The 11,512-nt window shown below is 33.7% G+C and overlaps 1 protein-coding gene across 3 annotated transcripts in view; it reads right to left on the bottom strand.

The window, feature by feature from the left end:
- Positions 1-250: 250 nt before the first annotated feature.
- ITPRID2 (ITPR interacting domain containing 2) overlaps positions 251-11,512 on the bottom strand; it is a 92,064-nt gene continuing 80,802 nt past the window's right edge. For 2 of the 3 annotated variants that reach the window (XM_074338864.2, XM_019752841.3), the window contains 7 exons: positions 11,203-11,280; positions 10,992-11,119; positions 10,449-10,599; positions 9,332-9,397; positions 8,204-8,659; positions 2,283-2,400; positions 251-1,408 (listed from right to left, as the gene is read on the bottom strand). In XM_074338864.2, the coding sequence (XP_074194965.2) occupies positions 2,296-2,400; positions 8,204-8,659; positions 9,332-9,397; positions 10,449-10,599; positions 10,992-11,119; positions 11,203-11,280 (984 nt within the window). In that variant the 3' untranslated portion in view covers positions 251-1,408; positions 2,283-2,295. The remainder of the gene's footprint in view (positions 1,409-2,282; positions 2,401-8,203; positions 8,660-9,331; positions 9,398-10,448; positions 10,600-10,991; positions 11,120-11,202; positions 11,281-11,512) is intronic. The other variant, XM_019752842.3, reaches the window with a different exon arrangement.

The following is an 11,512-nucleotide window of genomic DNA, read 5'->3' as shown; positions in this document are numbered from 1 at the left end:
TTAAAGAAAAGTTTTACTTGGCCTCATGGCAATCATTAGGACCACAGAACTAGATGGAACCAAAAGGCATCAGTATGTGCTCTTTCTCCAGTGTGGTCTAGTCTAAAGTACATTTTGGCCTCTTCAGGAACAGAGAATATCAACCTATTAGGTTATATGCTGTAATTCTTTTAGATCTTCTTTGTTACACATCAAATCTAATCCAAATTCTTCATGGTGTAATTGAAGAAAAGAAAGCGCTAAAAACATGTTATGTAAAATAAATACTTTATTCTTTTAATATTTTTTTTGTTTTTAGAAACCAGCCTTTGTGTGATAATTCAAACATTTATAAACCTTTTAGATTGTCTTTCAAAAAATATTGTTAACATCTCAACCACTTTTGATTAAAATTTCACACAAAGAAATATAATGGGAGTTGAAAATTATAAATGCTAAAGGAACAATTCTAATAACATTTGGTTGTTACTTTACATATTTATTTAACACATATATAACCAAATAGGAAACCACCTTCCTTTTTTCCATAAAACCAAATAGTTCTCAATGGTTAAAACTGAATTAAAACCATCTATTGTGAGGAGAACAAATCTAAATTACTTCCATTTTGAAAACACAAAACCAGCTTATTTCTATCCATTCAAGTCGAAGGCCCCATTATTTTGGTAATATTCTATTTAGTCTAGAAGACAGAAGAAGAAACATCTCCTTATAATAAAGAAGCCTCAACAATGCAAAAAGTACATAGTGTTTAACATAAGGCACATTTCCAACAGAAAAATACTACATAAGCTATAACAAAATTAAATTTGTCTCGGGAAAAGTAATAATGCTTACAGTGTAAGAACATTTAAGTAGTTGTAGGTAACCTCATATAATTCTATCCTACCACTATTAGTAACTTCCTCAAGAATTAAGAGCTATTTTTCACAACAGAACAATTTTTCTTCTTGGAAGTGACACTAATTAACAGCAGTGGAGGGAAAATCATTGGTTTCTTCAAGCTCTCAACAAATGAATCAGTTATTGCACAGTAAATACCTCACAGAGGTCAGTGTTTAAGGAAGCTAATCTGAAGAAATATGCTATTTATAAGTTGGTTAAGTCTGGAAGTTTTCAAGTTTTAAAATTAATTCTACATAGGGAGTCGACTGGAAAATATTGACATACAAATAAATATTAGGCTTTTCAAATGGCTACAGTTTCGATAGTTTAGAAAAGAAAGTCAGCAAAGTGCCTATTTCTATGTATGTTTTTTAAAAAGATATGCATAGAAGAAATAAACATTGTACACAGTATACAGTAGCCCAGTTTAGCAGCAAGTATCTTCTGAAGCACAAATAACACCTCCACCAGTGTATATCAGTGATAATCCCAACATTACACAGCTAATACGATCCATGCCAACCTTAAAAAAGAAAGAGAAATGAACATTAAACATCTTTGAAATATATTATTAGATTCTTTAAAAAGCTAAATGAGAATATTCTCTAAATATAGATCTATAAACAAGATCCTGCTGTGATCTCTACACATCTGAGTTAATTCTTTTATCCCTGGCTTTGAAAAGAAATTCTTGTTAGTTACTTTATGAAATAGATTTTTCCCCCATTTTCTACAGCTGAAATTATATATTATACTTTTCAAATTATATTTTTGTTTCTCATATTTTATGGAATGGATATTTTTAGTTCTATAACAATATTATTCTAATGAAGTATATTACTCCCTTTTTCATTCACCAAGAATTACTGTCAAAATACATATTTTGTAAAATGTGTAAAATTACAGCTATGAGATAAAATTAAAGTAATTCATTTTAATAAATAAAACAGTTCTTTATAAATTGACATGATTAGATATGGACCTATGGGATACATTTCTTTAAAACACAAAAAATTATAAAATACACTAAGAATTTGTGATTAATTCTCAAAATCTTGGTCCACAAATTGCACGTCTGAAATCCATTATAACCAATGCTATCAAAATAAGACTCAGGTTTGAAGGTTCTGATTTCCCCAATTCCAGCATTTATTTACTATAATGAAATTTCAGTAAAATGACATAATAATCCCTTAGAAATTAGTATTATGAGATTTGACTTGCTTACATTTGAAAAGGGGTCGTATGAGGTTTTCACACTACAGGATAACATGTTACATACATTCTAAAAATTAAAATTTCATTAGACTAAACAGACCAGTATATTAAGAAAACAAAGTATTAAAAACTAAGTCCTAATTTACATTTATCTAAACTAAGAAATTCAGAAAACTTACCTATTAATTCCATTTAATGACTATCTTGCTTAGAATTAGATGATTTACTTGAAGATACTGCTGCCAAAAGTCCACTTACAATTTCCCGTCTGATTTCCCCAACAATAGACTCTTTAATCTAGAATAGAAAAAGATAAAAATAAGAATTTAGCAATATGACTGTCATCCGTTTTTATTTTAAAAAAAAACCATAAATAGCATTTAATTCCTGCAATCACATAAATTGTAAAGAAAACTACAACCTTCATGTGAATCTTCATGCAATACAGAGTAGTGGGAAATCACATCCATTTATCCTGAAACCCTGATTAATTAGACTTCTAGATCTGATCTACCATCAGTCAGACAACTACATTATAAAATATCACATTTCTAAGGTTGAGAACATTAGAAAATGTTATTTTATGGAGTTAAAAAGCTTCTATTAAAGAATTTGCTTCATGACACAAAAATAACCTGGAAGAGTGACTAAATGTTAGGTTCACTTTTATGTTTATAATGTCCACCTTTGTATTGTAATTAGCAGGATGCTCACGTGTTCTCAATGTTAAGAAAACCCATTAGTGGCAAAATAATATACAGGTATATTGCCTGTTTATATTAGGCTGGTGCAAAAGTAATTGCGGTTTAAAAGGTTAAAAATTGACAACACTGCAATTACTTTTGCACCAACCTAATATTAACTGAAAGTAGAGTATCTAAAGCATTTATATATTGTTCTAATATAACACACACTTTTTAAGCGGAAAGAAGAAATGATCAGTTAGCACAAATTATTTTAAAGCATGAAAAACATTCTCTAAACAACTATAGACTCTAAAGAAATAAATTTTTCTTTAGTTGTATGGTACGTTTGTCACTATCTGAAACATTTGCTTCAGATAAAGATATACACTTTATTTTATTGCTGGAAAAAGCAGAGACCCAGGGGCAATAACAATTCCATCAAAATTTTCTTCTCCAGATGCCCTAACACTGCATATGCCTATCCATGCCCTTTTCTCTCTAGTAATATAGCTTCACCTCCAAATAGCCCTTTGTGAAGACTTTAAATGTGTATTTCCTGAAACAAACTGATAATGCCCTTCCAAATTAGCACTCAAGACACTTTCAACCAGCTTTTAAAAATTCTACATTTCCACAGTTTCCTGTCAGCCTGATCTATTTCCTAAAATGTCTCTAAGTACATCCTGAACACATCTCAATTGAAGTCTTTCCCAAAATGGCTCTGTATTAATCTGTCATGCAAAATTGGTACACAGTACACAGATTTATACATAAGTATCCAGAGAAACAAATGCTCTTTACCTACCAAACATCTGTACTGGAGTATATATAAGTAAATATAAACTTGTTTTACCTTCTACCAATATTTCTAATTTTTAAGCATCATCAAAAGTTTTGGAAGTTCGTAGCACTTCAGATTCATTTTTTTAAACAAATATGTGTAAAGACAAATATTATGAAAACCAGAATCTCTTAGCCACAGGTACAAGCACAACACGTCGAATCAGAACCACTGCAAATCTGTATTTATAAAAGACAATGACTAGCACAATATTTGCACTTTCGTTGTCCAATGCAATATGGCAAATTTATTAAATATCATCATTCTTCATCAGTCAAAAAACAAACTTGCCAAAAAGCATTATTTAAAAACTGAAAATGTGTGCCAAAGTATTTGGGGAACACTGAAGTAAAGTCTCCACCATCATGGATGTTATCATCTAAATGGGCACAAAATGAATATTATTTCATAAAATATTAAGAGAAAAAAATTACTTAACAATTCATTAATAATATAATAACTCTGAAAAATGAGAGACCAGTATGAGTTAGAAGAGGAAAAAATACCAAATTCTCAGAGAATGGCGGACTTTAACGTAGTACAGTGTTTCCCCGAAAATAAGGCCTAGCCGGACCATCAGCTCTAATGCGTCTTTTGGAGCAAAAATTATTATAAGACCAGGTCTTATTTTATTTTACTATTATAATAAGATCGGGTATTATATTATATTATAATTATATTATAATTATATTATATTATATTAATTTTTGCTCCAAAAGATGCATTAGAGCTGATTGTCCGGTTAGGTCTTATTTTCAGGGAAACAGGGTAGGTCTTGAAAAAGGAAGGATTTCAGACAACAGTGAGAATAGAAAATTGCTAACAGAGCCCCCTGGATGAGAGGGCAGCCAGAAGAAAGGAGCCTCACTGACAAGACAGTCCCTGCTAGTGAGTGGAAGGAAGTTAGAATAGAAAGGGTGAGGTCAAATGGAAAGTGTTTACTGTGAGCTATTTCAGGGAAAGGATTGGGTCTCATTTATCAATGTATCCTGGCATAAAGTAAGTGCTCAATAAATGTCTGAATGAATGAATCAATGACATCGTAAGAGAGCACAAGAGTGAGAAACCATATCTGACATAAAAAAGGGAACAGACAGTAGAAAAACAAAGGACTACAGACTAGCACTGAAAATGACAAAATGCCTTTAACAATTTATTGAAGGAATAAATGTATGGAAAAATAAATCAGTTCTCAAGTCTCCCATGCTATAGAGATGTTGGAAGGGTTAGGAGAGAGAAAACTCTACTGGAATGGATGGTAACATTGCTCACAACTTCCAAAAAGTGATAAAGGCTATTTGAGTTTAAGAAAGGAATGCTCATTGGTGACAGAAACAGACAATGCAAGTCTCAACTGTGAGGCAATACATCCATTTAATATGTATCTGCTGACTTCGTGGCAGCCATTACATCAAGTGATCACTAAAACAAGTTATAATAAGAACAGAGTCAAGCTGTGTATTTATCAAAATTTATGTTTAAAGCACGTCAGATGAACTGTAATGAGCATATTAAAAGACATGAATCAAGTCTAGGAACTTCAATAACAAAGAACAACTGAACATAAAGCAATATATGTTTATGCTTTGACTACTGTGGGCACATGTTCGTTCATTCTATTAAGTAATCTTTTTATTTACTTTTTAAAAAAATATATAATAAGTAAACAGTTTCAGGCCACTGATTATATACACCAATAACCACCTGGGCAAACTGCAGGAGAGTGTATTTTTCCCCCACTACAACACATACAATCTGGGCAGAAAAGAGGTAGCTTTAATCTAACAAAAGCTTAGTGATTGAATGAGTGTGAAAGGGCTTTCTTTCAATGCTCTCCTTCAAAAAACGAATTCTGCTGTATTGATATATTATAAATAATGAAAGCATTCTTTCTAAAAACTTCACATATCATGAAATGATGGAAACCAAACCCTGACAGACATTGTTCTCATGCGCTCATCAACGCAGTAAGAAAACTTCCCTGCAAGTGTCTGCCACACATGCTTAATCCTCACCTGCAAACTTGTTCAATCCAAGTTGAAAGCTTGCCTTCCTGAATAGCGGCTTTGTTAATGGGGTCAAGGACCCAGAATTTACTGGGAAGACAGAATCAAATTTTCTTGGTAGCTGATACAATAAAACTGGAATGCAGTACCAAGTGTATTTAAGTAAAAAGATGATGGATTTGAAATGTATGGCATCAAGACCAATCTGAATTTTAAATATTTTGTAAACAAAGTTTAACAGAATTCCACTGTAATTAAGATGATAGGAACACAATTCACTTTTTAAATTATAAATGGTGTTGGACTAATTTATCAATTAATATATGCTTTTAAAATGCTTCAAAATAGTTTACTCTCTTAAGTACATCAACATTCCTCTTTTCTTGTTTGACCTGTACATTTTGCATGGCAAGTCGTTTATTTTGTAGACAATAAGAGGGTAAATGTTAATAGGCCCAACTTCCTCTACACTGCCAAATTCTGAATTAGGGAGTTTCTAATTAATGGGTTTAGTAACAAATTCTGAAAAATTCTTGAAACATTTGCCTTGCATGTCAGTTTAAATGTCTTCAAATTATAAAATCTTCTATGCCTAATGGGAGGTTTTTATAATGTTAAATAATTCTCTAGGAGAGAACAACTGAATTTCTATATGCTATGTTCTATCAGTCAAAAATCAATGCTCTCGTCTACGAATGATTTACTCCTGCGAAATTACACAGAGTACACATCAGACCATCCATTAACGACTTTAAAAATGAGGACTCAAGTGTACATTAAGGTGGGCCGGCCCGGTGGCTCAAGCGGTTAGAGCTCCGTGCTCCTAACTCCAAAGGCTGCCGGTTCGATTCCCACATGGGCCAGTGGGCTCTCAACCACAAGGTTGCCAGTTCAATTCCTCGAGTCCCGCAAGGGATGGTGGGCTCTGCCCCCTGCAACTAAGATTGAACACGGCACCTTGAGCTGAGCTGCCTCCCGGATGGCTCAGTTGTTGGTTGGAGCGCGGGCTCTCAACCACAGGTTGCCAGTTCAATTCCTCGAGTCCCGCAAGGGATGGTGGGCAGCGCCCCCTGCAACTAAAATTGAACATGGCACCTTGAGCTGAGCTGCCGCTGAGCTCCCGAATGGCTCAGTTGGTTGGAGCCTGTCCTCTCAACCACAAGGTTGCCGGTTCGACTCCCGCAAGGGATGGTGGGCTGTGCCCCCTGCAACTAGCAACGGCAACTGGACTTGGAGCTGAGCTGCGCCCTCCACAACTAAGACTGCAAGAACAACAACTTGAAGCTGAACAGAACCCTCCACAACTAAGACTGAAAGGACAACAATTTGACCATTGCTCCCCAATAAAGTCCTGTTCCCCTTCCCCCAATAAAATCTTTAAAAAAAAAAAAAAAAAAAAAAAAAAAAAAAAAAAAAAAAAAAAAAGTGTACATTAAGGTAGTATTTGTGCCCAATGAGTAACATAAAGTCAAGTTCTCAAGGAAAACTTCTAAGCCAAAGCAAACTAAAGGGAACAAAACTATCACATTTCTGCAGCTGCTGGAGGGGGTTGTTACTTTCTCAGTTAACAAATATAGCATGAAGAAAAACAGTTACTTAATTTCACTCAAAATTGAGCTTTGACATGAAACATTGATGAAAATGAACGATAATCCGTCATACAAGGTGGATGTACAGAGCTTGCTAAACATTAGCCAGCTACAACAAACTTACAAACATAATTACATATGTAGGACAAACACATTTACAGAATTAAGACCTTTCAAACTTTAAGTTGGTATTTCATGTCATGAAAAGAAATTACATACATTCAGTCTGTTCTGCTATAATGCTTGTGTTGAAAAAGTGAATTTGTCTCAACATGACTAAAATATTAGGAAACAATTGTCTCCCTTTTTAAATTTTATATATATAAATTCCTTTTAAGTACCTGATCCTAGTGACAAAAACAGCTATTTTACTAATTTTCACAATTAACTTTGACCTTTGATTACTAATCTTCCTATTTTTTTGCAATTCTTTTGGTAACCTAGAACTATGGTTAAATGCTTCAGGTTTGCACACTGCTATTCTCCAGAGTAAACCTTTACATTCTGTATTTCTATCTTTGAGCAACTCATATAATTTCCATATTACTCCACAAATAGATCTAATTATTTATACTTGTTAAAGTCACAACACCATTTTCTAATGTCAATTGATACTATAAAATGACACTATAAATTCCTGGAAGGAATTTGTCTGAACTGTAATCCCTCATTTTACAAACGTGGAAACAGATCTAAAGAGTTTGTCACCTGTTTATCTACACTGTCTTCAGCAGAGTGAATATACACAATGGCAATTATTTTACACTGAAGTATGAAATTTACCAAAATGCCATTACAAACATTACAAAAATATCTTAGTGGACACAAGCTGGATCAATGGGGAAGTTCATTTGAAAGCTCTCTAAAAATTACTGAATACAGTGAATCAAAGGAATGTCTTATAAATAATTAATGTTCAAATAAAACCCCCTCCAACACTTATCGCCAAATAAATTATTAAGCATGGATCTTACTCACCTCCCGTATGACTTGCTGCAACTCATCTTGCTCCACATTTTTATGCATTTCCTCAGCAGCTGACATTAATGGGGTTTTTCCATACCTTTCTTCCACTTCAGATTTAGGTCCTATAGCCTCTGAAGCTTCTTCAGCTGCTCCAGCTTCCTCAGAACTTTCCACTTCTGGAGGCGTCTGCACAGAGCCTATTCTAGAAGGAGCAGTTGGCGTTAGGGCCACAGATGCTCGGAATACTTTCTTGCTTGATCTCCGATGGGTCTTGGGTTTGCCTGCCGAGTCACTAGAAGGTACTCCAACTCTACCATTAGCAGGAGAAGGACCAGAACATACAGAAGACGACTCTGATGTTGCTTGGGAGAAAACAGATTCTGAGCTCTCTCCAGGAGGAATATCAAATCCAAGTCCCAGGCCCAATTCAGATTTCAGATATGACTGTTCCCTCATCAATTCAGTGACCTGTAGATCAGAAAAATTATAACTCTCCTCTCTTGAAATGAAGATTGGTAGTTCAAATAAATTAAAATCCTAGCTCTGATTACTGCCAGAAATCACTTGTAAAGACATGATTCTAATTCATTCATTTAGTAACTACTCAATTTCATTTGCAAAAACGGCAAAGAAAATTTACATTCATAGTGCGATCAAGCCACAAGATTTGTTAGCCAGAATATTTAGTTGGATGAAATTTTACTGGTTACCACAGGGTGTCCAAATTATTTGTAAGGAATAGTAACTAGTGAAAAAGCAAAAAGCTACTTATAATGCTTTTGCCCCCAAATGAACCAATATGTTTCAAGTATAATAAAAATCAGACTTTTGTTCAAAAAGTAGTTAATCTTACAGATCCAATTACCTAAAGGACCTGGAATCAAACTTTAAAAGAACATTTCCCTTGGCATATAAATTAAATATTTTTTATGATGCATTATCTTCTTTAGGCCATAAAGATAAATCACTATTGCAATTAACTGGCTTTGTAGTGGCCTAAGATGGCAATGGCCTTTCAGAAGTGTCAAACTCAGTTCCAATCAATTTAACTAAAAAAATTCATTTATGATAGGTAAATTATGTATTTATGAAATTCTGTATCATTCCCTTGCCCAGTGATTTAAAAAGAGAGAGGCTTACTGGTTCCATTACATTCAATGGAGAAGGGCATGACAAGTTATCAGCACTTCTACTGCCACACATTCCCTGAAAAAGAAAGAACAATTTACATAGATGTGTGTGTGCATATTTTTTCAAACTGCAACTTATTTACAATAAAATGAATCAGCTAATTATTTCCCTGAAGTATTCCATTATGTCATAAACATCACCCTCAACTGTCATAGGACCCTATAAAATGTATTATTGTGACTGAAGGTGATTGGAGATGGTCCGATTCTCTGCTATTACCAACACACATTTCTCAGAATAATGGATAAAAACCTTTTATGGGAAAGTATGTTAATCAACAATTTAGGATATTCTTATTCTATGCTACTCATACATATGTGCACACACGCACTCTTATTCTACTGATTCTACTCCATGTGTGCGTATTTATGTGCGTGTGTATTCATCCATTTATTCTTAACAAAAATCAAGTTGTTCGGGTAACAAAGAGAAGTTCACTATTTCAACATTTCAAAACAATATATTCTACAACTGCAAAGATATTAACAAAAATTAGAATAACTGCTAAAGTTCAAATTTCATAGAAAGGAACATCATGAGAAACACAAAAATTTCTACAAATAAAGAGCAACAGTCTTTCTTTTTAGTCTCTTGGTTGTATACATGTTTTCTGCCTTTACGAAGATTTCATTTGATTCTTTAAAAAACATAAATAGAAAAAAATACAAAATAAAAGTTTAAAGAGAATAATTATTTATTCAAAGGTAAGGAAGGGAAAAAAGAGTGAAATATATATTTGTGTTCTTTGCAGTCATATAGTGATTAAAATCTAAATTAGTCATATATTAACCCATTATCATTTTTCCTTTAAAACCCTAAACTTTTGTATTGCTTCTTGTTCTCTCTGACTAAAAATTATGATTAAAATTTTTCAATGTATTTCTAAATATACTAAATGTTTAAGAAAATATTCACATGTATTCACTGATTTGAGGGAAAGGCTCCTTTAAAATATGCATGCCACTAATGCCATTAGAACAAGTGTTTTTAAATTAAGGCATATATAGAACATTATGACTAAATCCTTACTGCAAACTATTGCGAAGCCCCAGGGTGCTTCACGTACCACAAGTGCTGAGGAGCGGAAGGGGGACGGTATATGCGTGGAACGCAGCTGTTCTTCCAGGCCCAGCAGACGCTCCTCCAGCTGTAGCTCCAGGTCTTCAAGTTCCATTCGGACTGAATTTCTCAAACTCTGGAGCTGATCAACTTCATACCTATGGATATGGGGACAGGCACAAAGTCTAAAAAAAACCAGTCTTGGGATTGATATTTACAATTCTCTCACCAGCTATCAGAAGGTATTGAAATTCCAAGTTCTATAAATGGGCAACTGCAATATGTGTAACCACCAGAACAAATGGTCTTCCTCTCCTCTTTCTCACCAATATCCCAAACACTAAAAAATACATTACAGCCACTACTTTCCTCAATACGTCGAAGGCAGAGAAGTTTACTTAGAAAAACATTATGCCTAATTTTATTTACAGATGCACAAAATAAAGGATACACAAAAATAAAACCTAGCTTTAAAAAAAACAAAAATCTTGAAAATGCTTTTTAGAATAAAAAATATTTTGAGTTCCATTAAGACAAAATGAACTTTTACCTCTCTTCCTCAGTCATATGCTGATATACCATGGTTTGCTGACGTAGCATTGCCAATTCTAAATCCATCATTTGCGTTCTAAACAAATTCAGGTTCCGCCTCATTACCTGGAGCTCCTGAAAAGTATTCTAAAATACAATATCACAAAATTACACTTCCAAATCATACACATTATTTTGTAACTAACACAAAGACTTAAGTCAGAACTTACTTCACAAAGAGGTAGAACAGATGATTTCTGAGTACTATATGGAGCAGCAGCAAAGTCAGGTCCTCTCATCAAAGGGTACTTCAAAAGAGTGAAAGTACAGTTACAAATCAATGTTAAAATGACTTCTACATTAATTAAGGTATTAAAAAGGCGGAATTTGGGGCCTTTTATTTTTCTCTTTGAGGCTCCTCCAAAAACCCAAAGAAAAACTTCTTATGGTAAGCAGGGACCAAATAAATCAGTCCCTAATGCTACCTGTTATTCCTATGTGTTTCAAGTATGAGTCCACTCGGAATGAGGCTGAGTCAAA

Source organism: Rhinolophus sinicus, chromosome 17 (genome assembly GCF_057876585.1).
Source record: "Rhinolophus sinicus isolate RSI-liver-muscle chromosome 17, RSI-T2T, whole genome shotgun sequence".
Lineage (NCBI taxonomy): Eukaryota > Metazoa > Chordata > Mammalia > Chiroptera > Rhinolophidae > Rhinolophus > Rhinolophus sinicus.
The sequence above is the reverse complement of the archived record's forward strand: the minus strand, read 5'-3'. Positions and strand labels throughout refer to the sequence as shown.